At 53.2% G+C, this 25,755-nt stretch overlaps 1 protein-coding gene across 2 annotated transcripts in view; it reads left to right on the forward strand.

Annotated features, from left to right (window-relative positions):
- The window catches only part of LARP1 (La ribonucleoprotein 1, translational regulator), a 45,735-nt gene that overhangs the window by 14,088 nt on the left and 5,892 nt on the right, over window positions 1–25,755 (forward strand). The window contains exons 2-19 of one of the 2 annotated variants that reach the window (XM_071443418.1): window positions 1,718–1,744; window positions 14,882–14,943; window positions 16,478–16,543; window positions 17,247–17,418; window positions 17,984–18,115; window positions 18,255–18,398; window positions 19,052–19,214; window positions 19,424–19,568; window positions 19,784–19,958; window positions 20,787–20,956; window positions 21,227–21,586; window positions 22,701–22,824; window positions 23,426–23,631; window positions 23,725–23,831; window positions 24,157–24,308; window positions 24,574–24,718; window positions 24,898–25,007; window positions 25,467–25,594. In XM_071443418.1, the coding sequence (XP_071299519.1) occupies window positions 1,718–1,744; window positions 14,882–14,943; window positions 16,478–16,543; window positions 17,247–17,418; window positions 17,984–18,115; window positions 18,255–18,398; window positions 19,052–19,214; window positions 19,424–19,568; window positions 19,784–19,958; window positions 20,787–20,956; window positions 21,227–21,586; window positions 22,701–22,824; window positions 23,426–23,631; window positions 23,725–23,831; window positions 24,157–24,308; window positions 24,574–24,718; window positions 24,898–25,007; window positions 25,467–25,594 (2,588 nt within the window). The remainder of the gene's footprint in view (window positions 1–1,717; window positions 1,745–14,881; window positions 14,944–16,477; window positions 16,544–17,246; window positions 17,419–17,983; window positions 18,116–18,254; window positions 18,399–19,051; window positions 19,215–19,423; window positions 19,569–19,783; window positions 19,959–20,786; window positions 20,957–21,226; window positions 21,587–22,700; window positions 22,825–23,425; window positions 23,632–23,724; window positions 23,832–24,156; window positions 24,309–24,573; window positions 24,719–24,897; window positions 25,008–25,466; window positions 25,595–25,755) is intronic. The other variant, XM_071443419.1, reaches the window with a different exon arrangement.

Raw genomic sequence — 25,755 nt, forward strand, 5'->3', positions numbered from 1 at the left:
GTACAGCAAGGGGAACATTTGCCAAAGCCTGGCTTTGCTAAATTCCTGGCTGGCATAAAGGAATTTATTTTATCAACCGTTGTGGTGCTGTTATTTATTTTGGGTTTTGGTAGCATCTGGTACAGCTGATCCAAACAGGTGGCATACCAGTGTTACCACCTTGTTCCTTTGCAGAGAAGCCCAAGTAGGGAAATAAATTCTATCTTGTTTGAGATCTTAAAGCTCTTTTCAAACCTTAACTACATTCTATGAACTACAGGGTGTTTCAGCTTGCTGATGTAGAAGCCTGAACTCCTCAGTGACCATACAGAAATACAAGATATTTAAATGCATTTGGGACATTTGGGCTGGTGGAGAATTGCAGTAGAACATGCAGCTTGCAAAGGATTAAAACTGGTGCTTGGAGACAGTTCTGGATGTGCTGGGCAGTCCTTGATACCATGCCTTCAAATGGCCACAGACCATAACTGTGTAATAATGGTAGAGAGAGTCTTGATTTAACTTCTGGGTATTTTTACTCTGCTTGGCTCTTCCTGTTCCTATATGGGATGAAGGCATCCCTGCCTGAAAGTGCTTTGAACATGGTGCAAGTCAAAGGAAAAGAAATAGAAGTTATTTTGACAGAGGAGTGTTTTTGCTGCTTCTGCATGAGCTGAGCCCAGGCCAGAGAGCATTGCCCTGCCTGACGGGTAGTCCTTGCTGCAACTCTTGTGACTTTCCAGCTGTATGTGTGTTTTGGGTAGCTGATAAGCAGAAGCCAGGGGCCTGCCCCTGTCCCAGGAGGACCTTGCCTTGCTGGCAGCCTTCATTCCCCCTCCTCTTCCAGGATCCTTGAAGAAAACATGATGTATTGCTCTCTCAAAAGTACTGTTTTCATATCTTTTGGGGAAGCCTTATCAACAGGGGTTTTCCACACACATTGTCCTGTGTGCTCCTTAAATGTCTGGTCCTTCCAGCTACTTAAATACACATCTTCCCAGCAATACCTAAGGCCCTCCAAGAGAAGGGCCTGTACTCTAACTGGAAAGAGCCTGGGGGGCTGGGGAGGTTGAATAATCTGTTTTGGGGTCTGAGCCCCCCAGACTCCATCTGTCCTGTGCAGTGGCCTGTGCCTGCTGCCAGACACTCCTGAGCTGGGAAAGGGAAGGGTTCTCCTGGTGTGATGGGTGATGTGCCAAGGCCCTGGGTGTCCATTTGCTGATGGAGATCTGTGTCTGGTGTAGGTGCTGTGTGAGAGCCAGGCACAGCTGCTGATGTCCCTCGTGGCTGCAGAACCAAGGACAACCAGAAGAATGCTCACTTGGCTTTTGCCTTGGCTTCTATCTGTATTCCCTGTTAGATGTTCTCTGTAGATTTCCATCTGATGTTGCTTCTCAGGGGGAGTGTGGGCTGCCACCAAGTAGCTCATTGTGTGGATCTTTGTACATCTCAACAACCTTTTTTTATTGCTCACTGCTGTCTGCTAGAAGCCAATGCAGAAGGTTATTTATGAGAGCAGTGCATTCGGGTAAACACAGACTCCTTCAAAATCTTTCTCTCAACAAGTGGTTGAATTGAGGTGGGTTCCAAGCTGGATTGATGTTTAACTTGAGATACTAAGAAAATACTTCCTCTGTTTAGCTAAAGCAAACAAATCGAGAGAGAAGACCTTTTAAATATGATTTGCACTCCAGCTGCAACCAATACTGATCTCTTTTTGTTTTTTTTTCTTTTACAGATATATTTCCAGCTGATGGCCAGTCTGGTATGTATTAAATAAAAATGGAGCTCTTCAAACTTCCTTCTCCCTTGCCTTCCCTGTACTTCTCTTCCTTCAGAGTCAGCACTCACCAAACTTAGAAGACTGGTACATGCCATATACAGTCTGGAATATGCAGTGGATATTAATGTAAAAAAAAAAACAAAACCAAACCACAAACAAAACCCCAAAAAAGCCCCACCCAAAAACCGAAGCAAAAGAACTTCCTAAACAAACCTCTAATATTTGGTCATTCCTGTATAGCAGTGACATCTTTTATGCTTTCATGTAGTGATGACTAAACAGCTGGAAGGTTCTTTCCTCCCATGCATTGTAGCATAGCAAATTTGGATGTCCAGGGTGAAGGAGTTTGGGAACTTGTAGGTCTTGCTCATCGCACATAATTGAAAACACTAATGTGTCAAGATGCAAATGTAACTCAGATTGTTGTTGTTTATATGTTACCTGTATACAGGTGGATGTGTCTGTGAACCTGAGGATATATATTTGAATTTGCAGTACTTTGGGAAGACACAGACCTCCCCTGTGACTTGTAGTCTGTGTGTTGCTGTTGGGTATTGCTGTTAAGGACAACCAGGTTGCTCACTGTGTTGCCATCAGTGCAAAGAAAAAACTTCCTGGCCCCAGTGGTGGGTGCAGCCTTACTGGGAGAGCGAGGTTGCTCTGGATGGAGTTTTCAAATCAGGAAGATAATGTAGTTTTCAGAAGCAAACACTGGATGATCTCAATTCCTGCCTTTCCCAAATTGCCAGGAAAAAAAATTGCTCCTCATCCAGGCTGATGTTGTGGAAGTGCCAAGATGAAGGCAAGGTTTGTGTTTTAACCAGTGATACCAGGATCAGCCAGTGAGAGCCTGTTGTTTGAGAGCTGTAGTGCCATGTGGGGATGTGCCATAGCCAAGAACCTGGGAATGGAAGTCAGTGCCTGACCTGGCCTTGTGTCACCCCAGGCATGTCCCTTTGTGCATCTTTGGCTTTGCATAGATGCCATTTCTCCAGTTCATGGATGGTGTGAGGGTATTGGAAGTTGATGGTGGAGGCATTGGAAGTATGGAAATCAGCTCTGATGTCTTAAAGCTGATTTCAGGGAAAATAACTCACTGGTTTAGAGTGCTCTGGTGTGACACTGGAAGCCCTGTAATTGAACTTGCTGAACTGAACAGAGGGATGGAAGTTGTGGATGTGTTTCCAGAGCTCTAGCCAGCTATATTAGGGTTTTGAAGAGCAAGGATATATTCCCATCTGTTGAGTCTGTAGGAGGCTTTTCTCCACCTTGATGAAGATCTGTCTTCTCTGGGTTTTGGGTTTTGCCTGCCTGTGCTGTGAACTCAGAGATGTCCTTTGCTTGGCACTACTGCATTCTCTCCTCCAGCTGGTTGGGACCTTGCACAGCTGCCTCCAGGGTGGGGCATGAGTGTGTGTCTGCAGCAGATGATAGTGCTTCAGAAAGTGTTTGTTACATGTCAGCAGTATTGCAGAAAACATTACCTACAGAGCTTGGGGCCTTTTTTACAATTCTGTCTGGTTTTTAGGAGATAAGTTAAAGCTTAAACAGGATTCCTCTAAATGGTAGTTGCACAGGCATTGTGCAGTCTTTCTCATACCTTTCTCCAGAAAAGCCTTAAATTTGGTGCCATGCTATTTCTTTCCATGCACTAAGCTTATCTGGAAGCTGTGGTATCTCAAAACACAGTGAAGGGTGAGGGCAGCAGGCAAAGGCAGAGTGGCACTGCTCCTGCCACCAGAGCTGTTGTGCATTCCTGAGGCTGTTGGGTTTGACTCCCTCACCTCCTTTTCATTGCTGAGGTTGTTGAATGAGTTAATTTACTCTGGTCACCAGAACTCCCACACATTTATCAGGGATGTGTTTTTTAAGCTTTAGTCAGGTGTGTTTGTATGGCTGGTTTCCCCTCTGGGTGAGAAGTCTGTTGGTCCTCTCCCAAGGAGATGGTTTAGCAGAGTGCTGGAAGATGCTGAGTCGCAGTATCAGGATTGGGAATTGCATAGGTGGGGTGCCTGAGCCAGAATTCAGCCATTTTGTAGGCACAGTAGCTGTGGTGTGCCCCAGAGCATGTTCCTGCTTGTTAGCATGGGATGCTGGTGGCAGCCTGCCCTCAGCCTGGATCCTCAGCCTGGATCAGCCCCGTGTCACGTGGGAGCACTATGGAGGTGGAAGCACAGCAGTGTTTGCGTCCCAGTTACCTAACAGTGTTTGCAAATAAAGCAGTTGTTGAAGAGAGGCCTCACTTTCCTTCTGTCTGGCACAGCAGTGCCTCAGTGCTTTCCTCTCCCACATCCCACAGCCAGGATTTGGCACTGTAGGGTGCTTTTCAGAAGGAGCCATTTCAAACCTTGTGATCTGGAGTTCATGTGGAAAGCTGAGAGACTTCAACACCCCTGAGAGATGCAGGGTTGGGCTTGGTGGAACGAGGGACACACTCTCACATTCCTGCTTGTGCTGCTGAGGAGGACTGGGAGGGCACATTTGCAGCTGGATGTCTGTGGATGTCTTCACTCTGAAACCAAACTTCTGCCAGGCAGCTGATGCTGTTCAGCTCCCAGAACTTGTTACTGTGTGAAATCTGCTGCCTGCTCTGAAAGGGAACACTTCTGGCACTTCAAGTGGATCTCCTGCTAGCTTCGTGTGCTGTGCCTGTGCCCTCCTGGCCTCCTGCATGCTGCAGCCAGCCCTCCTCCTCTCCATGGTGCAGGATCCCAGCCTTTTTAGACTCACCTCTGGAGGAGCTGCCTCTGGGTGGTTTAATTGCTTTTCTTTGTGCAGCTGTAACAGCCCTGTGCCCTTGTTGAATTCCAGAGACCAGAGCTGACTGCAGGGTGCAGCTTTGGATGCACTAGTGTTCAACAGAGCAGCAAGTGATGCTCTGTCTTGGTTTCACCACTCCTGATGACTTTTTTTCATCTGCTGCACCCTGACCTGATCATTTTGTAGAACTGTCAGCAGTGTCTGAGATATCTTTCTTGAGTTTATAAATGCCTCTTTGAATTAAACTCTGTGAAGTTTTCCATAAAGAGATGAGGGTGATACTACCACTGCAAGGAAGTGATTTTTAATCCTTTAGAAATAAAAGGAGGGGAGATGGATTTTTAAATTAGGAAACTGCTATGTTGCACTCTTTTGTAATTGGGTATTCCTGACTCCTTTGGGAAGACTTAGTCTGATTAGGGTGTTGCACTCTTTTATGCTCTGTATTGACATGGGAAGCAGCCACCTGTAGCACTGGAATTAGCTTTATTAGAGAGAGTGGTTTATGCAGCAGGATTCATGTGATTGTGAACCCAAGAAGGAAGTTGCTATATCAGAGTTATTTAGAAAAACTTGGAATGTTTCTGCATCTTGCTTAAGGTGGGGGCACAAGTGAGGATGGTGTATCTTCTGCTTGGAAAAGCATGCCTGAAATCAGGTCAGCTGAGGTGCAGTAATCCTGAAGTAGCACAAAAAGAAGCCCTTCTACTTGCTCTCAAAGATCACAGGGATATTTGAGTGCCTTGTCATGATTTTAATTCTGTGGACTCACTAACAGGAGAAAGCCCCCATAGCTGTGCTCAGTTTAATCCAGGTGGTTATGAGACTGTAATATCTCTTCAGCACATTTATGGAGACACCTTGCTTAGTGGGAGACCTAGGCATGACATCCCTAAATTCCTGGGAAATTATGCTGCACCTGCTCCTATCACCAAATCCCTGTTACTGTCCCTTGCCCCAGGAGATAGAGCTGGATTTCTGCACGGTGCTGCCTTTGTGTTCCTTGACCTCACAAGCTGAGCTGATGCTCAGTCTCTTCTTGTTCTGTGCAGTCAGGGAGGCAGGTTTGCAGCTGTGCAGGCTGAGGGCAAGGTTAAGTGGTCATTTAGCAAATGGCCACTGCTCAGGGGACACTCTGGTCCTGCAGGGATGCCTCTGCCAGAGTAGCAGGAAGGTCCAGGAGTCACAGCGGGAGGGACTCGGACTGATGCTATTTGAATTACATCACAGTCTCCTTTTTGGAAACCCATTCTGTTCTTTGAGATGACAGATTTTCCAGAGGCATATTTTGTGCAGAGTTCACACTTTTGCCTTGTACAACCCCTCTCCCCCTCCACTGCACGCTGGGAGCTGCACAGTCTCCTCCTAGACAGTGTGAACTGGAGCTGGAGGGTCTCTCTGCAGGCGCTTGGCGCTCGATTCCTGTCTTTTTGTTGTTAAATATTTACAGTGAGACGTACCAGATGCTCCCTAGGAAGGGTTTTGTCAGCTTCCAAGTCCCCAGATGCAGCTGCAGAAGAGGCTGACAGCCATTCAAGGGGTGGTGTCAGCAGGAATTTAGCAGGATGCAGTGACCTCCTCTCGCTCATGCCAGGGGCACTGCTAGCTGTGCTGTCTCATGGGCCACAGCAGGATCCAGGCAGAGAGCACCCTCCTGATGTGCTGATGTCAAGAGATTAATGATGTCTGCTCCTCAGGCTTTTTGCTTTTCTTCTGCTTTGTAGCTCTCTCACTGCAGAGGGAGCAGGTGATGCTCTTGGATTTTGTTGTTGTGCCTTTTTTCTAGGGCCCTGTCTCCCCAGCAGTGGTGCTGCCTTGGCTCCCACTCTGTTCTCAGCACACCAGTGTCTGTCTTGCTCACCCAGCCCTGAGAGGAGAGAGGGCAAACTCCTGTCAGCAGCTCTGGGCATCACCAGCCCTGGGCATGGAGAAGCCAGCAGCTGGAGTGTTGCTGCTGAATGCATCTCCTGTGCTGGTCACACTGGTCAGGTTCCCAGTGTGCCTCCTGCTTTCAAGATAAGGTCCAGGACCTTGGGCTAGGCCCCTGTTTGTTGCTCTTGGTGCTTATCAGCTTTTGCTGCTGACACTGAGGTTGGGGAGGGTCCCTCAGCCTAGGCTGTGTGCTGGCCTGGCCGCTCCACCCGGGATAGCCTGGATGTGCACACAGGGCTTGCTCCCGTGCCAGGTGTCCCTGATTTAAGCATTACAACTCCTGCTGGATGAGGATCTTCCCTGGTGCCAGTGGAGGGAGGCTCCTGGGAGGTGGCAGGTCGGCTCCCCTGCAGGGGGGCCAGGGAGGAGCAGGCTCGCCGGGTCATCCTTTCTCCAACTAAATATAGTTGCCTGTGCTTTCATAAGGTCGGGATTTTTGCATCACGTGACTGTCTTATCCCTCCCAGCCGGCAGTCAGCGTAGGGGATCGTGTGTCTGAATGGGTAATAATTAACTGTTAACTAGCTTTTCATTAGAGCCCGGCAGAACAGGCAGAACGGTGCAGCAGAGGTAAACGGGAGCAGAGGAAACTGCTCCGGATCCCTCCTGAGGGTGGACACCCCCTTTTAATTTGCAAATCAGTTGTTCCCAAAGGTGAGTGGGCTGGGTTGTTTTTTTTTAATTGTTTTGTAAGGAGTTGTGAGTCCTGCCTGGTGTCTGCCCGTGCTGTTCTGTAGTTCCTGTTCATGTTAACCCTCCCTCTCCCCCTCCACTGATTTTAGTTTTTAGGTCATGAACTATCAGCTGGTCTCTGAGCTGGCTTGTGGGAAGGCCTGACCCTCCATCTCCTGCATGATTTGGCTCATTTGCACACCCTGGGCTGCTGCAGCCTTGCCTCAGGTGGCCTCCTGTCCTAGCACTGGGGTGTCCTTGCTGTGCCTCGTGCCCAGAGCAGCAGCTGGATCAACTCGTGCCTTTTCTCAGGGGCTCAGACTGACACAGTGTTTTCCCTGCAGCACTGCCAGCTCTCCCAGCCCCTGTCCCTGAACCATTTAACCTGACAGAGTGTTCACAGGTGTCCTTGAAGGCTTTTCTGCCTTCCACGCTGGCAGAGGAATTGCTGCTGACGTGCTCTTCCAGCTGGAGGTACCTGCACCAGATGTACTGGGTCAGGCACTGGTGCTGGAGTAGCCTCTCCTGCAGAGCTGGTGGGTACCTTATCCCTGCTCAGAGACACCAGGGTGGCTCAGCAGCTGTGGGGGCCTGAGCCAGCCCAGCTTCCTCATTTTGACAGTTTCTGAAGTCTGGTCAGCTGGGTGACCTTGGCTGTGTCCCCTGTGCCATGCCCCTTGGTTTCTGGGAACCATTGGTTTCCCCTGGAGAGAATCTTTAGTTTAGGATTCTTTTTTTTTTAATGTAGAAAACCAGGTGGGAGGTGGTTCATGTGCAGTCTCATTCTGTGTGTGCCTGGCATCTCAGGGATCATGTGCAGGGCTGTGAGCATGGATTGTGTGTCAGGAGTTTCCTAGAAATCCTCTTCAGGGAAGGGTTTGCTTTGAAAGGCAGTGGAAAGATGTCACTCGCCCTTAAGAGGGAGTTCATTCTCTACCTTTAATAGTAGCTGTCTGTGCCAGGAAGAATCCAGGCTGCCCTCAGTGACAGTGTTAATGTTAGAAATGCTTGTTGGCGTTTCCTGACCTGCTCCTCCAGTGTAGCTGGTCACAGGTTGAAGCGTTTCTGTCTGGGACTGAGAGGCTGCAGTGAAGATGATCGAGCATTTTTGGTGAGTCCAGACCCTTCCTGCCCCTCCTTTGCTCTGGAAATAAATGTCAGACTCTGCAGATAATGCATGTGTGTAGAGCTTGTAGCAGCTTTGTGTGTTTAAAGGAGCAGTGCTGTTCCTCAGCTCTGCTATGTTCTCACTGAAGCCCCTGCTCCCTTTGCTGACAGCACAAACGGGCAGCACAGATCCTCAGAGATGGACTCTGCACATGTCCTGAGCTGCTCCTCCTCTTCCGGGGCTTTCAGGACTATCAGCTGAGGGATGTGAGGCTCAGAGAGCTGGGATTATAACTCAGATGCCCACACTCAGCCTGTGACAGTGCTGTCCTGGCTCTACCTGCCTGTGCCCCAGCTTCCCTTCCTGCACTTTTCCAGGGCAACCTCCTGAGCTCCTGAAGCTGCCTAGGACACCCAGGTGGGAGTTGTTCTCATGCTCTCCATGGAGCTGTCAGATGCCCTTTTTGAAGTTATTTTTAGAGAGTGATCTTTGCAGCAGTTGCAGAGCTTACATTGCAGAGAGGTGTAGGCAGCTCCTTGCTTCCTTTGCTGTTACAGTAGGGCTTGTACAGTGGAGCTTCTGCTGAGGAGCTGTGGAAAATTGCTTGGAAGGCTTTGAGCCGTGGTACTTGCAGCTTATCTCTTGCTCCAGCTGAGCAGGCTTCCCACGAGCTTTACAAGCCTGAATCCTGCTCAGGCATCCACCTTAAGGATCCAGTCTTCTGCTTGGTCCTGACCTTGGCCATTCTTCTGCAGCTTTTCTTGCATGTACAGGAAAGTCCTGCTGTTGCTGAGGTGTTGCAGATATTCCTCTTGCCTTTGTCAGCAAGGCCAAATGCTGCCCCTGGGAGCTGTGACACCACATGCTGTGAGTGGTGGGGCTGACCGTGGTTCTCTGCAGTCCCCAGGAGCAGGTGGGAGCCCCTGGGTTGTGGAGGCACCAACCCATTTGTGCTGGAAGATGTCCTTGTGCTAACATCTCATTTAAAGCTGTAGAGCTCCATCCAGTGCTCCCTTGTTTCCCCCTCCATGCACTCATGTGCCTCCGGCTGCAACTGTGATTTGGTGGGAGGTAGAGCTGTAAAACATTGCAAACCAAGAGGAGGTGCAGGCTGTGGGCTGAGCCTGTCCTGGACCTTTCTGGCTTTGTGTGCCTTGTGATGCCTTCAGCAAAATGTGAGCTTGCCAAGCAGTCAGTGCTGTAAATCCCAGGCTTTTCCGCTCGTGTGTGGAGCTGCAGCGCCAAGTGTTTCCCATCTCAGCTCTGGCACAGGGGTGGGGCTGTGCTGGGAGCAGCTCCTGGGGAGGCAGGGCAGGGCTGGATCTGCTGATTGGTCTCTGGGGGTACCTGCACCTCTCTGCTCACAGGGGTGCTGCCAGTGTCTCCCTGGGGAGGCTGAGGTGCCCTCCCATCTGCTGGTGCTTCCCAGCCCCTTTACAGCAAGGGTGTCTTGCCCACCACAGCCTCTTGCTGATCCAGAAATGGGTGCAGCACCCACAAAAGGAGCATAAAGTGTTTGCCTGTCCCCCAAGGCTTCTCTGCCTGTAACTTCCTCTTTGGGATGGACTCAGAAAGAAAAGAGCTTTATCATGGTCTGCAAGAGACAGGCTGCTGGTGGGAGCAGGGACTGTGGTTGGCTTGCAGATCACATCTGGCCTGCAGGACTGGTCCTGCAGATGTCCCTGTGTGCTCTTGGTGGACGTGAAGCTCACCAGCTGTGTCCTGGGATGGCTTGGGCAGCCTCAGAATGCGAGTCCTGCACTGAGTGCATGAGTGCCACAGGAGTCTCCATATCCATGTCATGGCCCTGCTGCTGTGCACATCAGGTCACCCTGGAGAGAGATTCCTTGAGCAGGGAGCAAGGACAGGGACAGGGTTGGTGGCCTGAGTTACCCATGTTGGGAAGGTGGGGATGCCCCTTTGGAGCTGTTGGCTCCCTAAGTATTCTTTTAGGCCAGGAAGGGAATTCCTGCAGCCACAGTGGGGTCCTGGCAGGCCTGCCTGTGGTGGGTTCCCTGCTGGGTCTGTCTTAGGGGAATTTCTTTGAGGGTTGGTGCTGTTTCACCCCCACTTTCCTGCATGTCAGTACCCCAGGAGGGACTCTCCTGCCCTCACAAAGTGACTCTGAAGGAGCTATCTATCTCCTGGGAAAACAGATAATCCCACGCAGAAACACTTTTTAACATTTTTCTCAGCTCACCCTTGTCCAAGCTGCACTTGCTTTTCTCACCTAAAAACCTCAATGCCAGAGCGGGTGTCCAGTTGTGTTGGTTATTACTTACAGTCTTCACATGTGCCAAGAGTGTTCTGTGGAGAGTGGAGACAGAAGAGTGAAGTGGATCTTGGTGGACCTCTGGGCACGTGGCTGTCTGTGTCATACAGAGCCCTCAAGCTCCTGCCAGGGCTCTGGGGAAACTGGGGATACTGGTTTGGCTCCTGCAGCCCCATCAGGAGCTGCATCACAGAGCATGCGCCCCTGCCTCAGCCTCTGCAGCACAAAGTCCGGGCTCTTGGCTTGGAACCTCCTTTATCAGCAGTTTCTGGAAGGTGCCAGGCTGTGGAGCAGGGAGCAGGATGGCTCCTTTCTGTCGACCTGGCTGCTGGGGAAGGAGGGGGTGCTGTGTCAGGGACAGTGTGCCAGAGATAAGTGTTGTAGTGCATTTTTATATTTTGTAATACTTTGAAGTAGTTTTGTTTTGTATCCCCATATTTTTCCCAGATGGTTTATCCCAGACTGTACCCCCCTCCCTTTACCTGTGTTACCCCTCTCCCTGGATGAGATCATCCCCAAACCCCCACCCTGGCTCTCTGTCAATCACTCAGATCCCATCCCTTCCTTCTAGAAGCTTCAGTCCAGGTTGTCAAGTGATTGGCCAGGGGTCAGGCCCCCAAGCCTTGCCCCACACGCTGTCCTAAATGTCCATTCCCCAGTACCCATCCCTTAGGGTCACTCATTGGTTGGTAAAATGTTCTCTACTTTGGGTTTCCACCTCCCTTTAAATGTGACCTTGGCACATCTCCCGGGGCTGTGGGCAGGAGCCCCCTGAGGTGCAGGGCCTCCTTTGGGACTCCTACAATAAAACCTTGGATTAACCCCTGCTAAGAGTCGGCCCTTTCTCTTCTACCATGTCTCTGGTGTCTCTCCTGCTGCAAAGGCGACCAGCCCAGGTGCTCTCAGTACCCTTGGGGCACAGAGGGTTCCTGAGAGGCTCCCAGAGGGACTGAGGCAGATGAGGACTCTGCATTCCTGCTGGGAGCCTGGGCTGCCCTCTGAGGCTGTCCCAGCTGCTGCTGGAGCCCTTGTCTGCATTGCACATGAGTGGTACACCTGGAGCAGCCATTACAGCATTCTTGCTATAGGTACAGGTATTTCTCCAGTAATGCCAGGTCTCTGCCCAGCACTGCAGATTTATTCCCTCTCTTCATGTACCTTCTCTAAAATTCCATTAGAAATTCCACTGGATGCAAGGAAAGGCAGAAAACCAGTTGCTGGGTGTTTGGTTTCATTTTCCCAGATAAGTTAGCAGATATGTCTCCTTGGCTGAGTTCAGTGATCCTGTGTTAAATGTCCCTGGTGGAGTGGAGGGATATTTAGCTGTGGATCTGCTGTGCCTCTGGCTCTCTGGTCCTTGTGCAAGGATAAGAGGCATTTGCTCACCTGGATGCCCCTCTAAGCCTCCCACCCCAGGGCTCTGTGTCCCAGCCAGGTGTGGGCTGCAGGAAAGCACTCAGGTGCATCTGGGAGTGAGTGTCCAGAGCCAGGGAGGGCTCTGGCTGTGGCACAGCCACAGGAAGGGTTTGGCTGTGATAGCAGCACTGGGGCTGCTGTGGGTGCTCCCACCTGTCCCTCCCCTTGGTTGCTAAGGAATAATCTCCTCGTGGCTGGGCAACCCCATGGCTGGACAAACGATCAGGTTCTGGCTGCAGGCAGCAGATCAAAACTCAAGACCTGCTGCTCTGTTCTTGGTTGTGCCAGCATCTGCTCTGTGGCTGCAGGCAAAGCTGCTCCTTGCTTCCCTGCCCGCTGTCCCTGTGCCAGCCTCACACCACTAAGCCCTGGCTCCTGCTGCAGCTGTTTTGTCTGTCCCCTCACACAGAGAGGCCCTGTTTTTCAGGAGGTGGTCAGGCACTGCTAGTGCAACTGAAATTACTTACTGCCACCAAACAGATGCAAAAGGAGACTTGTGAGACACCCAGAGGTCTGAGACATCTGCCAGCAGCTTTTAAAGGCTCGGCTGTGAAGCAGGGCAGCATCCAGTGGCTGTCAGTGCTTGTGCTGAGCTCCTGCCTGGGATGAGCAGCACTCACTTGCTCTCCACTCCCCAGGCTGATGCAGTGAGGTTTTCCTGCAGGGCTCTTTTCAGCTGGGGACCACAAGATGTGCTGCTGGTGCCCTTGGTTATGTTGCTGTGCCCTGGAGGGTGCCAGGCATGCATGGCCTCTGCTTGCTGTGGTCTTGGCTCAGCAAATGCTGTGTCTGCCACGTGTCCACCAGCACAGTCACAGCTTCTTGGTCTCCTACTTTGGTCTCCACCATGAATTGCTGGGGCTCCATCCATGCTCCACAGCCTCCTTCCCTGCTGAACTGCAGCCTTTTGTGTTTTGTCTTCTGCAGTGCTCTGCAAATGCTAATTGGTCTTCTCAGCACCTCATCGAGATAAGGGATCCCTGTTCATATCTTGCAGATAAGGAAAGCTGCAGAACTTGTTTCAATCTCCTCCCTCCCCCGCAGAGATGATGGAGTCTGTGGCACCTGCCCCTGCAGCCTGTGCCCCTTGCTCCTCTTTCAGTGCTGCTTGTGAGGCCCCTCTCTTTGACTGGTTCCCAAAAAAAAAAGCACAAGAACATCTATGGCCTTGAGGGCTCCTGAGGTGAAGCAGCTGCAGGAAAGGGCTGGGTGCTGTTGCTGTGAACACTGGGGCTGTGCTGTGGTGGGAGCAGGCACCTGGGTGGGATCCTTGCAGGCTGAGAGCTGTCCCTGCTGTCCCCAGCCCCAGAGATCAGCCTGATCAGGCTGTGCCAGTCCCAGCAGTGCTGTTGGAGCAGGCAGGGGTGCTCTGTGTCTCTGGGTTTGTGCTGTAGCTCCTGGTGCCTTTTGAAGCTATATTTAGTTGGTGACATCTGTGGGCGTTGAATGGAGGATTTTGGGGGCGGTTTTGAAAGTGCTGGCTCTTCCTACACTAGCAGGGAAGTTTAAAAGCCCTGTGGCAAGCTTTGTGCCATGAAGCCAGGATTCTCAATGAAGTGCACATGGAATAAATGAGGGACACGTGGGACTGCTGCTGTTCATGAAGGGAGGCACTGCAGGTGGGTTGGGGAGGTCCTGGGGGAAAAGGGGAGGGTTCAGGGATCCAGCTGAGAGTTTGGACTCTTCTGGACATGAAATCCTCATGCAAGAGCCGTAGAGAAAGGAACTGGGGAAGGGGAGTGCACGTGGCTCTGTCCTGCCATGTCTGACTCTGCCTTATTGACACTTCAAAGCCTCCAGCTCTGAGCAAGGCCAGGATGAATCACTGGTTTGGAGGCTCAGAAGGGGACCGGTTTTGATCATCCAGGCAAAGTTGTCCAGCCTTGCAAGGAGATCAAAGGCAGCTTTGAGCAGAGCTGAATAGGCTACTCAGGGTGTTTCCTGGGGCATCCCTTGATAGCCTGTGCTGATCCTCCCACCCTCACCCTACCCCAGTCAGGGCTGCTTTTCTTCTGAACAAAGCCAGTGAGTCAGCAGAAATCCTCTCTGCAGGAGCCTGGCACCTGGCACAGGCTGCCCTGTGGGGCAGGGCCCAGTGGGCTCTCCTCCCCCTGTGGAGCACCAGTGTCCTGGAGCAGACCCCACAAACCCTCTGGTTTCTGCTGGCAGAGCTGTGCTGCTCTCTTGCTTGTCTCTGTGTGAGCCTGATCAGAGACCTTGCAGCCAGACCTGGGGGACAAAGCAAGCTGAATTCCTGTTTCTGCTTGTAAGGAGATGGTGTGTGAGCTGGGGCCAAGATGGGCCATGGTGAGGTTGAGATCTTGACTTGCTGTGAGGTCTGTGGTGGTGTGAACCCCAACAGTCTCACTCTGATGTGTTAAAACACCCCAGAGGTGCTTCAGTGCCTAAATACTTTCAGCTGTAGCAGGATTTAGGCACTGGCTCATTCTCTTTGTACATTTCCTCTCTTGAACTTGCTGTCCCTGCTGGGATGTCTGACTTCAGACCAGGATTCAGCAGCCACAGACTTTAGCACATCTCTGTCAGAGGCCTGCTCTGCTCTCTGGGGAGCATCAGGGCACCATGATGGGAATTGGCTTTTCAAGGGCAGGTTTGTTTTGCTGTTCTGTGGGTGCTTTGCAGCATGAGCTGAGCTCCTTGCCCCCTCCTCCCTGGCTGGGGAGGGCAGAGCTAAGGCAGGGACTGCCATCCTGCAGCAGCATGGGGTTAAAAGTCCATCTCCAGGCCACCTGGATTGGTCAGGAGTTTTCTGATCTTAACGGGGCAGTTCTGAGACTCGAGTCAGGAGCTGGCTGTGTTTTCTGTTTACCTTTTCCTGTTAGCCCTCCTTTGCTCAAGGGGGAGCTGCTTTGCTTCCTACCCACTCCTCTCCAGAGCCAGCACTCCCACTCACAGCCCTCAGCTGTGTTTTAACACTTCTGTTGTCCTTCTCTTGCAGAACTTACAACTCCAGCGAAAGTGGTGAGGGCTGCCAACCCGAGACAGAGGAAAGGAAGCAAGGTAAGGCTGTGCCTGCTCTCCTCTCACTGGCTCCCAGTTTCTGGTGCAGTTGTCAGTGTTGAATGAGCCTCTCGAGGGTCTGGAGAGCAGACCCCTCCCTTCACAAGCTTGGTTGTGGAGAGGGTGATGTGCTGTCCTTGTTCTCCATCTCCTCTTCAGCATTTTAGGGGTCTTGCATGCTGCTGTGAGTGGTTTTCTGCCCAGCTAGGTCAGGGGAGACCTTCTCACCTCTCCTCTAACAGGGAGGCACCTGGAGGAGTCCTGGATGTGGCAAACCTCTCACCCTGCTGTGAGGACACCCCAAATTCCTTGTGGGCTCAGCCTGTGCCCAGCCCTGCGGTGTAGGCAGGGTGTGACAGTGGTGTGTCTGCAGCTCTGTCCTTCCTTGTGCAGTCTGTTCCTCCCTGGCACACAGAGAACCAGGGAAATTGATGTCAGACAAAGCCACTCCTCTGGAGGAACCAGGGCAATTTGTTCCAGGGAATCAGTGGTGATGGAGGGACAGTTTCTTCTGGGGCACAGCTGGGACAGGGGCTGTTGGTGTTGGCTCTCAGCAGCCAGTAGAGATGTATCTGCAGCTTGATAGGACTTTCCTTCTCTGTTCCATTTTGGAGAAAGGAAGGCCCTGGGATGGATGGTGCTCCTCTCTGTGAAACAGGCATGGCCCTGCACTGGAATTGTTTTCCCAGGAGATTTGCCTCCTGGGCAGAGGAGCATGGCACCTGCCTGTAAAGATGTGATCTCCTGAGGGATAAAAAATTCCTTTGACTCCAAATGAATTCAGAAATAACAATCCCACAAGGGCAAGGAGGAGTTTCTGTGCCCAAATACGATTCCTTTGGTACCTGGGCAGCTGTTTGACTTCTTTCCTCTGTCCTGCAGGTCCTCTGAAACCTGAAAGACATAGAAAGGATGGTAGTGAGCAGGTCATTTATTCAGCAGAGAAGTAGTTGATGTTCCCCCGTGTGGCCATGGGGTGACTGGAATGAGGGAGTTCCTTCATCTGCTTGAGTTTTCTCAGCCACTCTGAGACCATGCCCTTGCTTTGTTGGCAGCACATGGGGGTTGTAGTTGGGCACTTGACTGGGGCTGTGCCTGGCTGTGGCTGCCACTAGCTGGAAGAGCTTCTTCAGTGGAATGTAGTTGCATCAGGTGTATTTAGAATGCTGTAAGCTGAGTGCTTTCCCTGTGCAGGGGATGGTGCCTGTAATTGAGTGAATTACCCTGGGCAGCTTGCTGCCAAATGCTGCTGCTGCTGGGGCAGAATATTTGGTGAGAGGCTGGGAGCTTGCAGGAGTGGTGGCAGCCTCATTACAATGTCTGATGGACATAAACTTGTCTGCAGCTGTTTGGAATTAGTTCAGGGTTCCTGCTTTGGAGGGGAGAGGGGTTGTGTATGTGCAGTGTGGGTGTCCCCCTCCAGCCTCCTGGGGACAGCTCTTTGTGGGACAGTGGTGGGTGGAAAGCATTCTTCCCTGCTGCAGGGAACACCTGCAGCTTTGTGCACTAACAGGACCTTTCTCTTTGGTACCAGGTTGGTGACTTCGGTGATGCCACAAATTGGCCAACACCTGGAGAAATAGCCCACAAGAGTGTCCAGGTGAGAACACAGAACCATTGTGATGGGCAGGATAAGGCCCTTGCAGACCTCCCTATCCCTCTGGAAGCACTGGCTGAGCCATTTGGGGTGCTGAGTGTCAGTGCAGAGGCAGCCAGGAATAGTGTGCAGGGAATTTCCTTTTAGGGCTGCCTCCCTCCCTCCCTCAGTGCTATTCTGGGAACCTGGAGCCCAGTCTAAACCCTGGGCTGGCTGGAGCAGGTAGGCCAGCTCCCAGACCTGCTCTGTGCAGGAAGGGACTGGGCCAAGGTCAGGAGCTCCACAGGAGGAACTGAAAATGCATGAGAAGGGTTTGGTGTGCTGAAGGGGCTCAGCCCTTCCTCCCTGCTGAGGACATGGGTGTCATTGAAACCTTTCTATTTTTGGGTGCTGCTCTGCTAGCTCCTGGCTGTGTGTCAGGGCAAGGTGGTCACTCACCCTTTTGTCACTGGGGCAGTCTGGTCCTTTACAGGACAAACCCATCCATGAGCACAAGGTCTCTCTGTCAGCCCATCTTGGTGTCTCAATGAGCCCTTGCCCTGCTCAGCCATGAGCCCTTCCCTAGGAACAGGACAGGTCTGGGAGGTACAGAGCAGGGATGCACCCAGCCTAGGGCAAAGTCTGTTCCTGCTGGGACAGCTGGGGGCTGCCTCCAGCTCCTCACTACTCCCACCTCTCACATTTTTGTGCCCTGCTGTGTCCCCAGCAGCCACACAAAGCACCGGCCCTTCGGAAACTGCCTGTCAAGAAAGACATGAAAGAGCAGGAAAAGGGAGATGGGAGCGATGGCAAAGAGAGCCTGAAAACCAAATCTGATGAGTCTGGGGAGGAGAAGAATGGTGATGATGACAACCAGAAGTCAGCCCAGAAGAAGAAAGGTAAGGCAGGAGCTGGTGGGGAGAGTCCTCCAGGCTCAGCTTCTCTTCCCCTTCCCAACCCTCAGGCAGGTGAAAGCATCCTCTGCCTTTTCTGGAGGCCTTGCTGCAGGACACGATCCCAGTTCAGGGACAGCTCTGGGAAAAGGTGTTTGCAGGCTTCAGGAGTCATTTTGGTGGGAGCGGGTGGAGCAGGGCCCAAGCAGGGACAGGGCAGGAGCCTGCCTTCCTGTGTGTCCATGGTGGCACAGAACAGTCCTTCACTGTGGGTTCTATCAGCTGTGGTTGACATGTGGGCTCAGTCTGGCCTGAGCCTGGGCAGGCAGAAGGGGGCAGAGGAAGGACAAGTGCTGTGACAATTGCCACAGGCAAGTTCTGACTCATGTCCCTCCATGTCTCAGAGTCCTGGTCAGAGCTGTTCTGCATCCAGTGAGGCCTGGAGGGGTGTCAGGGCACAGGGTCTGTCCAGAAGGCTCTGCTGCTTTCTCTCCTCCATGTGTGAGGGCTGTGGGGGAGGAAGCAGCTGCACTCTGAACCTGTGTCACACCCAAACCCTGTCCTTTTGCAGGCAACAAACACAAGTGGGTCCCTCTGCAGATAGACATGAAGTCAGAGGTGCCCAGGGACAAAACAGCCTCTCGGAACAACCGTCAGAACGAGCAGCACAGGCACCCCTCCAACAACCGCAGCGAGCTCAAAGGTGGGGCTCGGGCTGGGGACCCTCCTGGCCTGGCCACGGGGCACAGCAAGTCCTGGGGCCCGGGGGACAACTGTCCTGCATTCAGAGGGGAGGTGCTGTCATGGCCTCACTCCCCTCGTGCCTCTCCTCCCTGCTGCAGGCTGGCACCCTGACAACAAGCACGAGCGCAGCTGGCAGGACCATGACGAGACCTCCAGCGTGAAGAGCGAGGGAGGCGCCGTGCGCGGAACCTTCCGGGGCCGGGGCCGCGGCCGGGGCAGGGGCAGGGGCCGTGGCAGAGGAGGTGAGCACTGTGTGTGTGTGTGTGCTCTTGTGACTGCAGGGAGAGTGACACAGCAGGCAGAGCTCTGTGTCTCTGTGCCTGAGAGATCTGGGGCTCTAAAGTGGGCTGGGGAGGGCAGAGCACTCCAGGGATACTGGGCAATATTCTGGCAGGTCATTGCAGCTGGTAAGTTGAGCTGCTGTTAACAAAGCAAATAAGTCATACTAGTGTTTTTATAAAAGCAGATGTCTTAGTCCTACTACTTAGACTAAGCTCTTTTTTATGTTTTCTGCCCCTTGCAATACCTCTGTGAGCAGGAATTGAAGCATGTTGATAGTCTGTGAAGGCCTTATGCCATTTGAGAGCCAAGCAGGAGTCATGGCTTGGGTGAGAGAGAGCATTGCCCTGACATTTGACTCAGCCGTGTCTGTGCTGACACTGATGCAGCTTCAGTGTAGGGCCTTTGTGCCTCAGCTGGGCTGCCCATTTATCCTTGGGTAAGAGGGTTCCTGGCTCTTCTGTGGCAGAGGTAGAGAGCAGGAGGATGAGGGAGTGGGTGCTCCACTGTGGGCTTTCAGGGGATCCTCAGGAAGAGGGAAGTATTTGTGCAGGAGTCCACCCCCATCTGGCAGGGCAGACCCCAGGGGCTCTGTGCTGACCCTGGTGTCCCCCAGGGCACTTTGACTACCAGTATGGGTACCGGAAATTCGAGGGCTCGGACGGCTCCCGCACCCAGAAGTACGCCAGCAACATCACCTACTACTTCGACAACATCAGCAGTGCTGAGCTCTACAGTGTGGACCAGGAGCTGCTCAAGGACTACATCAAGAGGCAGATGTGAGCACCACCTCCTGTCCTTGTTGGGTGGTGGGGACTGTGCAGCCAATCCCATGGGAAGGGTTAGAGCTGACATGTTGACTGTGCTGAGGTGTTGACATCTGGGCTCCCCAGGCTTGCTCCCCTCAGTGTGTGTGTGGGTTATTTCTTTGGGGGTGCCAGAGAATGGTGGTTTGGGGCTTCCTCTCACTGACACATTGTCCATGCAGAGAATATTACTTCAGTGTGGACAACCTGGAGCGAGATTTCTTCCTGCGGCGCAAGATGGACTCGGAGGGTTTCCTGCCCATCACGCTGATCGCCAGCTTCCACCGTGTGCAGGCACTCACCACTGACATCAGCCTCATCATCAAGGTGAGGGCAAGGAAAGGGGACCTTTCCTCCTTGATCTGCCTCTCATCACCCCTGTGTAATGCCTGTTCACTGTGGATGAGGTGCAAGTGGAACCTTCTCTTGTTCTCGACTTGCACCTGCCCCCTGTTAGTGCTCCCAGGGAGGAATGGCTTGGGCTGACCCCCTCAATATGCCAAAGCAAGGCCCTAAGTTAACAAAGTACTGCTTGGTTCCAGGCTCTGAAGGACAGCAAGGTGGTGGAAATCGTGGATGAGAAGATCAGGAGAAAAGAGCAGCCAGAAAAATGGGCTCTGCCTGGCCCTCCTATGGCAGACTACACACAGACAGACTTCTCACAGTTCATCAATTGCCCTGAGTTTGTGCCCCGGCAGAGCTTCCAGAAAGAGACAGGTGAGCACTGGGGGAATGTGCCTGGAGGTGTGGGATGCTGTGCTGGGACTGCACCATGACTGAGACCTGAGAGTCAGGAATGTTCCCAGGGCAGTGCTCTGCCATTGCCTTTCTGCTTGGTGGTGAGAGCTGGTGTCCTTGGACTCCCAGAATGCTGCTGCCTCCAGGCATGGGGCAGTGTGAGAGACTGAGTGTGGCTGTCCTCTGTTAGGGCTGAAGGGATTCAGAGATAGGCAGTCCTGCTGAAAGTCTCTTGGTGTGCCTCGAAATAGTCTACAGCTACTGGACAGAGCAGAAGACACTTGTGAATCCAGCCTTTGTTGGCTGAGGACATACTGGGCACAAATTGGGCAACAGGTGTGGAGCTGTCACCCAAGTGCTACAGAAGGGTCTTCTGTCCTTCATGGGCTTCCCATGCTCTTGTCACCTCATCCATGGGGGCTGGCAGGAGCCCAGGGCTGGGCCTGAGAGCCCATGTGAAGGATCTTGGTGCTGCCATAAGAGTTTTGACAGAAGATCTGGCTCCAGACTCTCTCTGGAAGGTTTCCCAGAGAGCAGCAGAACACCTGCTTTAGGGCTTTGTATGTCTGGGAAGCTGTCACCTGCAAAGCTCTGTGGCCACCCTTGGCATCATAGCTTTAACTGGAGATTCCCAGTTAAATGCCCTTGTGGGCACTGTGCTGGTTAACTGTGGCCACTGTGGGCCAGTTAGTCCAGCAGGCTGTGCCATGCTGCCAGAATGGTTGGGTACTTTGTAACTACCCCCCCCCCCCCCCCCGGGGTTCCCTCCCTCCCTCTAAAGCAGTTTGTGGCTCTTGTTGGCTCCAGAATCTGCTCCAGGCTCCCCACGTCCTGCCAGCCCAGTCCCCACCAAAACAGAGGAGGTCAGTAACCTGAAGACAATGCCCAAGGGCCTGTCCACAAGTCTGCCAGACCTGGATTCAGAGACGTGGATTGAAGTGAAGAAGAGACCCCGACCTTCCCCAGCCAGGCCCAAGGTAAGTGATGTTGGAGCTGTTGGACTGGGAGTCTCCCAGTTACTGGGGTGGCTTGGATCATACATGGGCAGGCTTCAGTCAAGTAGGGTCTGTTGGGAGTGATATCCCAGTCTCTTCTGTGTCCATCTGAGCCCCTCTGGAGCTGCTCTCAGTGGTGTAAATGAAGTGTTCTCCCCAGACGGGCTGGGGTAAAGAAACAAGGGGCAAGAGCCGAGTCTTGTGTCACCGTGTGGTCTTTACCCTGTGTCACCCTTGCCCCCTGACCTGCAGAAACCAGAGGAGTCAAAGACACCACAGCAGCAGAAGCAAAAGGACCAAGATGAACCCGAGGAGCTCGACTTCCTGTTCGATGAGGAGATGGAGCAGATGGACGGGCGCAAGAACACCTTCACTGACTGGTCAGACGAGGACTCGGATTACGAGATCGACGACCGCGACGTGAACAAGATCCTCATCGTGACCCAGACCCCCCCGTACCTGCGCCGCCACCCCGGCGGGGACAGGACTGGCAACCACACCTCCAGGGCTAAAATGAGCTCAGAGCTGGCCAAGGTGATCAATGATGGGCTTTACTACTATGAGCAGGACCTGTGGACTGAGCAGTTTGAGCCAGAGTATTCGCAGATCAAGGTGAGAGTGGCTGGTCTGAGGATGGGAGGGATCCGTGTGGCTGTGGGGAGCCTCGTGTGCAGCAGTGTGAAAAGGGCAGTGCAGTGGGTTACACCCTCTTCATGGGGTACAGCTAAACTGGGATTAGTCCTCTTGCAGTGTTTGGGATTCTTGGCTCCCAGCATCATGTTTGGCCATTCCAGGGATAAACACAGCGCTGTAACCAGACGTGAGGTACAGCCAGGTAAACAAAGTGCCAGTAGTGAGGTGACCTGGAACATGGGGCCCATTGTTCTGCTGTCTGCCAGGATCTCAGCTGCAGTGCCAGATCTGTGAGGGGAACTGGCTGTCTCTGCACTGCCCTTAGTGCCCTGTGCTTTGGGCACAGCCTGTTGGATTCTTCGTGTGTTTGGGACAGATTCATAGGTGGCTGGGCTGCACTTGGCCTGTGCTCTTCTCCATTTTGGTGTCAGTTTGCATAGACATGGGCTTTTTATAGAAAGCCCATCTGCTGTTTTGAAATGTTGGGGTCCCAACTTGGTGACTCTCACTTCCCAGGGACTTGGATAGACTCATTCAGTGACAGAAGTCATGGCTGTGAGGTGGGATGACTTATTGGAGCTGCCAGCTGGGCTCTGTGCTTCCAAGTTTGATACCTGGCCCATTGCTGAAGCAGTGCTGCTCTCTAGGGTGACAGGGATAGTGTGTTGGGCTGTGGGTCCTTCAGATCCATGGGAGCGCTGTGCCCTGCTGCCAGTGTGGCTGTGAGGATGTGGGGAGGGGTGCTCTAGGGACACAGGAAGGTGGCAGGGGGTCCTGGCCAAAAATGGGTCATTGAGCTCATGTTGAGCTTTACTGCACTGGCTCTGACCTGGCTGGTAAAAGCCTGGGAGAAGCAGATGCTGGTTAGTGAACCTAATTGGGATCCCTGAGAGCTTGGCAGCATCAATGGCTCAGATGTGGCCTGTGCAGTCCCAGTTTTCTGTCTGCTGCATCTCCCCTGTGCAGCCAGTGCCCTCTGGGCACCGAGGCCCTGTGACTGCCCTCAGTGCCCAGTGTTGTGGCTGTTGCTCAAGCAGAGCCATGGTTGTGATGGGGTGAGTGGTTTCTTCACCATCTTCTTCCTCCAATGCAGCAAGAGGTGGAGAACTTCAAGAAGGTGAATATGATCAGCAGGGAGCAGTTTGACACCCTGACCCCAGAGCCCCCCGTGGATCCAAACCAGGAAGTCCCTCCTGGTCCCCCCAGGTTCCAGCAAGGTAAGAGATGGGGAATGAATAGATGGGACCAAATTTGTGCAGGCTTCTCATGCTGAGAGGCTCTTGGAGGCTGGGTAGCAGTTGGGGAGGAGGAACTGGGGTCACAGGTGTAGTGGATTATCTAGTTCACAGAATAAATATTCTGAGTTGCATCGTTCCCAGATTAATGCTCCCAGCTGAATGCTGTGGAGCTCTGTAAGAGGAGCCCAAAAGCAGAGGTGTCCCAGTGGAGTGAGGAAACTGTGGCAGACTCAGATGTAGTTCCTGGGATTTGGCTTTCCTCTTGGACCCTCTCTGAGTACTTGGAAGGCAGCTGCCTGCTGGACCTTGTTTGCCTGTGTGACACCAGGGCTCCAGGGCTGTGTCCTTGGGGACAGGGATTTGCTGCTGCTGTTAACCACTAGGAAGCAGATACCTTGTGGGGAGCTTTGCATCTGCAGCTCGGATTTGGGCTTTGTGGCCAAACTGGATTCCAGGCAGCCTGTGTGGGAGAGCTGGGATGTGTCCCTGCATTCCTGCCCCTGCTGCTTCCATCTGCTGGCTGGCAGTGACTCCGTGCCTGGAGCCCAGGCTGACACGGGGTGGGGGTCTCTCCCTGCAGTACCTACAGACGCTTTGGCCAACAAGCTCTTCGGAGTCCCTGAGCCTTCCACCATCGCCCGATCTTTGCCCACGACCGTCCCAGAATCGCCCAACTACCGCAACGCCCGCACGCCGCGCACGCCGCGCACGCCGCAGCTCAAGGACCCCACGCAGACGCCCCGCTTCTACCCCGTGGTGAAGGAGGGCAGGACGATAGATGCCAAGGTGGGACCAGGCTGGCCTGGGGGACAGGAGCTGGGGCTCCCAGCTGGGGCTGAGGGGGAAGGGAGGACATTTGTGATGCTCCGTGTCTTGCAGACTCCGCGGAAGAGGAAGACGAGGCACAGTTCAAACCCTCCGATGGAGTGCCACGTGGGCTGGGTTATGGACTCCAGGGAGCACAGGCCCAGGACTGCCTCCATCAGGTACCAGGGACAGGCCTGCAGGATCGTGGAGGAGGCAGAAATGGGAAAGGGAGGGAGTGTGGGAAGGAAGGGGAAAGCAGCATCCAGGGATCAAACCTGCCCTTCCTGGAAAGACTTGGGGGAAATCTGTGGCCTTGGAGAGTAGCAAGATGTGTCTTGATTAGAAACATTGGTCCCCTTCCTAGTACACTGCTCCATGGCTCTTGTCCCAAGCCCTGGATAGCAATGAGGTGTGGGTGGGACCCACAGACAGGTGGGGTGGAGTGTGACCCCTCTGTCCTGGGTGATGTCAAGGAGGGGTGCTGACAGCAGTCTCTCACCTCAGCTCCAGCCCCTCAGAGGGGACCCCGGCTGTCGGGAGCTATGGCTGCACCCCGCAGTCCCTGCCCAAGTTCCAGCATCCCTCCCACGAGCTGCTCAAGGAGAACGGCTTCACACAACACGTCTACCACAAGTACCGGCGGCGCTGCCTTAATGGTAGGGACCCTGCCCTGAGGGGAGGGACAGGGTGTGCTCTGCCCTGCTGGGGACAGGAACACGGCAGGGATGGACACAGGGTCCTACAGGACAGCCCTGCTGGCAGCTGCTGTGTCCCCAAGGTTTCTGGAGAGCATGGGTTGTGCTCATGGTGTCCAGTGCTGGGGCTGGCTGTCATCACAATGCCACAGGGCCCTCCTGCACATGAGCCCCTGATTCCCTGGGGGAGGATTGGCTTTGTAATCATCCCCTCTTCCCCAAACAGAGCGAAAGCGACTGGGCATCGGTCAGTCCCAGGAGATGAACACGCTTTTCCGGTTCTGGTCCTTCTTCCTCCGAGATCACTTCAACAAGAAAATGTATGAGGAGTTCAAGCAACTGGCTGTGGAGGATGGGAAGGAGGGATACAGGTAAGAGAGGAGGGATAGAGTGGCCTTTTTTAAGGGTTTGGCCTTCTACAGGGCTCGGAGCAAATGAGGCAGTGCCTCTGCCTTGCTTGAAGGTGGGTCTGGGGTTGTTCTCAGTCTCCTGCTGCTGCCCTGTGTTGTGTGCAGCGGTGTCTGAGCTGCACCTGCTGCTCCCTTCCCAGGTACGGTCTGGAGTGCCTTTTCAGATACTACAGCTACGGCCTGGAGAAGAAATTCCGGCCAGACATATTTAAGGACTTCCAAGAAGAGACCATCAAGGATTACGAAGCTGGTAGGTGCCTCCTTTGGCTTCCCTGCGATTGGCAGTGATGTAGCTCAGCTGTGTGGAGCTCTCAGCCTCTTCTCATCATTTTGGGGAAGTCACATAGTGCTGTGGGAGTGGGATGTGCTGTCGCTCATTTCACAGGAGAGGGTTGAGTTCACCTTCGTGAAGATTGCTGGGGCTTGGAGAGGGCAGTGGGGGGCTGCAGCTCTGCCAGAGCATTCCTGTGCAGGCACCATTTCCTGTGGGATTTCTCAAAGCCCTGCAGGGGCTGAGCCTGGGGACATTCCAAGGTGGGGCTGCCCAGGACTGATGTAGGTTGCTTCCCCCCAGGTGTTCCATCTTGCCTAGGCTGCCCCCACCAGCAGGACAGTGGACTGTCCTTTGTGGGGAAGCTTGGGGGAAAGGTGTCTTGTTTGGCTTTTGTCCTGCTGACATCTGGATTGTTTGGGATTTTTTTTCCTCCAGGGCAGCTCTATGGGCTGGAAAAGTTCTGGGCCTTCTTAAAATATTCCAAAGCCAAAAATCTGGACATTAACAGCAAACTGCAAGAATACCTCAGCAAGTTCAAGCGCCTCGAGGACTTCCGAGTAGATGTGAGTAGACACAATTCCTGCACCACGCTGTCCTCTGAGGGTGGAGGATTTTGGGGGTCCCCAAGTGGTGGCAGGAGGGGGGGCAGTGACACCTACTGTCACTCCCAGTCATTGCAGCCAGGCCGGGAGCAAACTGCAGGATTGGAATATGGCAAACGCAG

This window comes from Agelaius tricolor, unplaced genomic scaffold (assembly GCF_023055355.1).
Source record: "Agelaius tricolor isolate 1412-34295 unplaced genomic scaffold, bAgeTri1.0.p SCAF_18, whole genome shotgun sequence".
Classification (NCBI taxonomy): Eukaryota; Metazoa; Chordata; class Aves; order Passeriformes; family Icteridae; genus Agelaius; species Agelaius tricolor.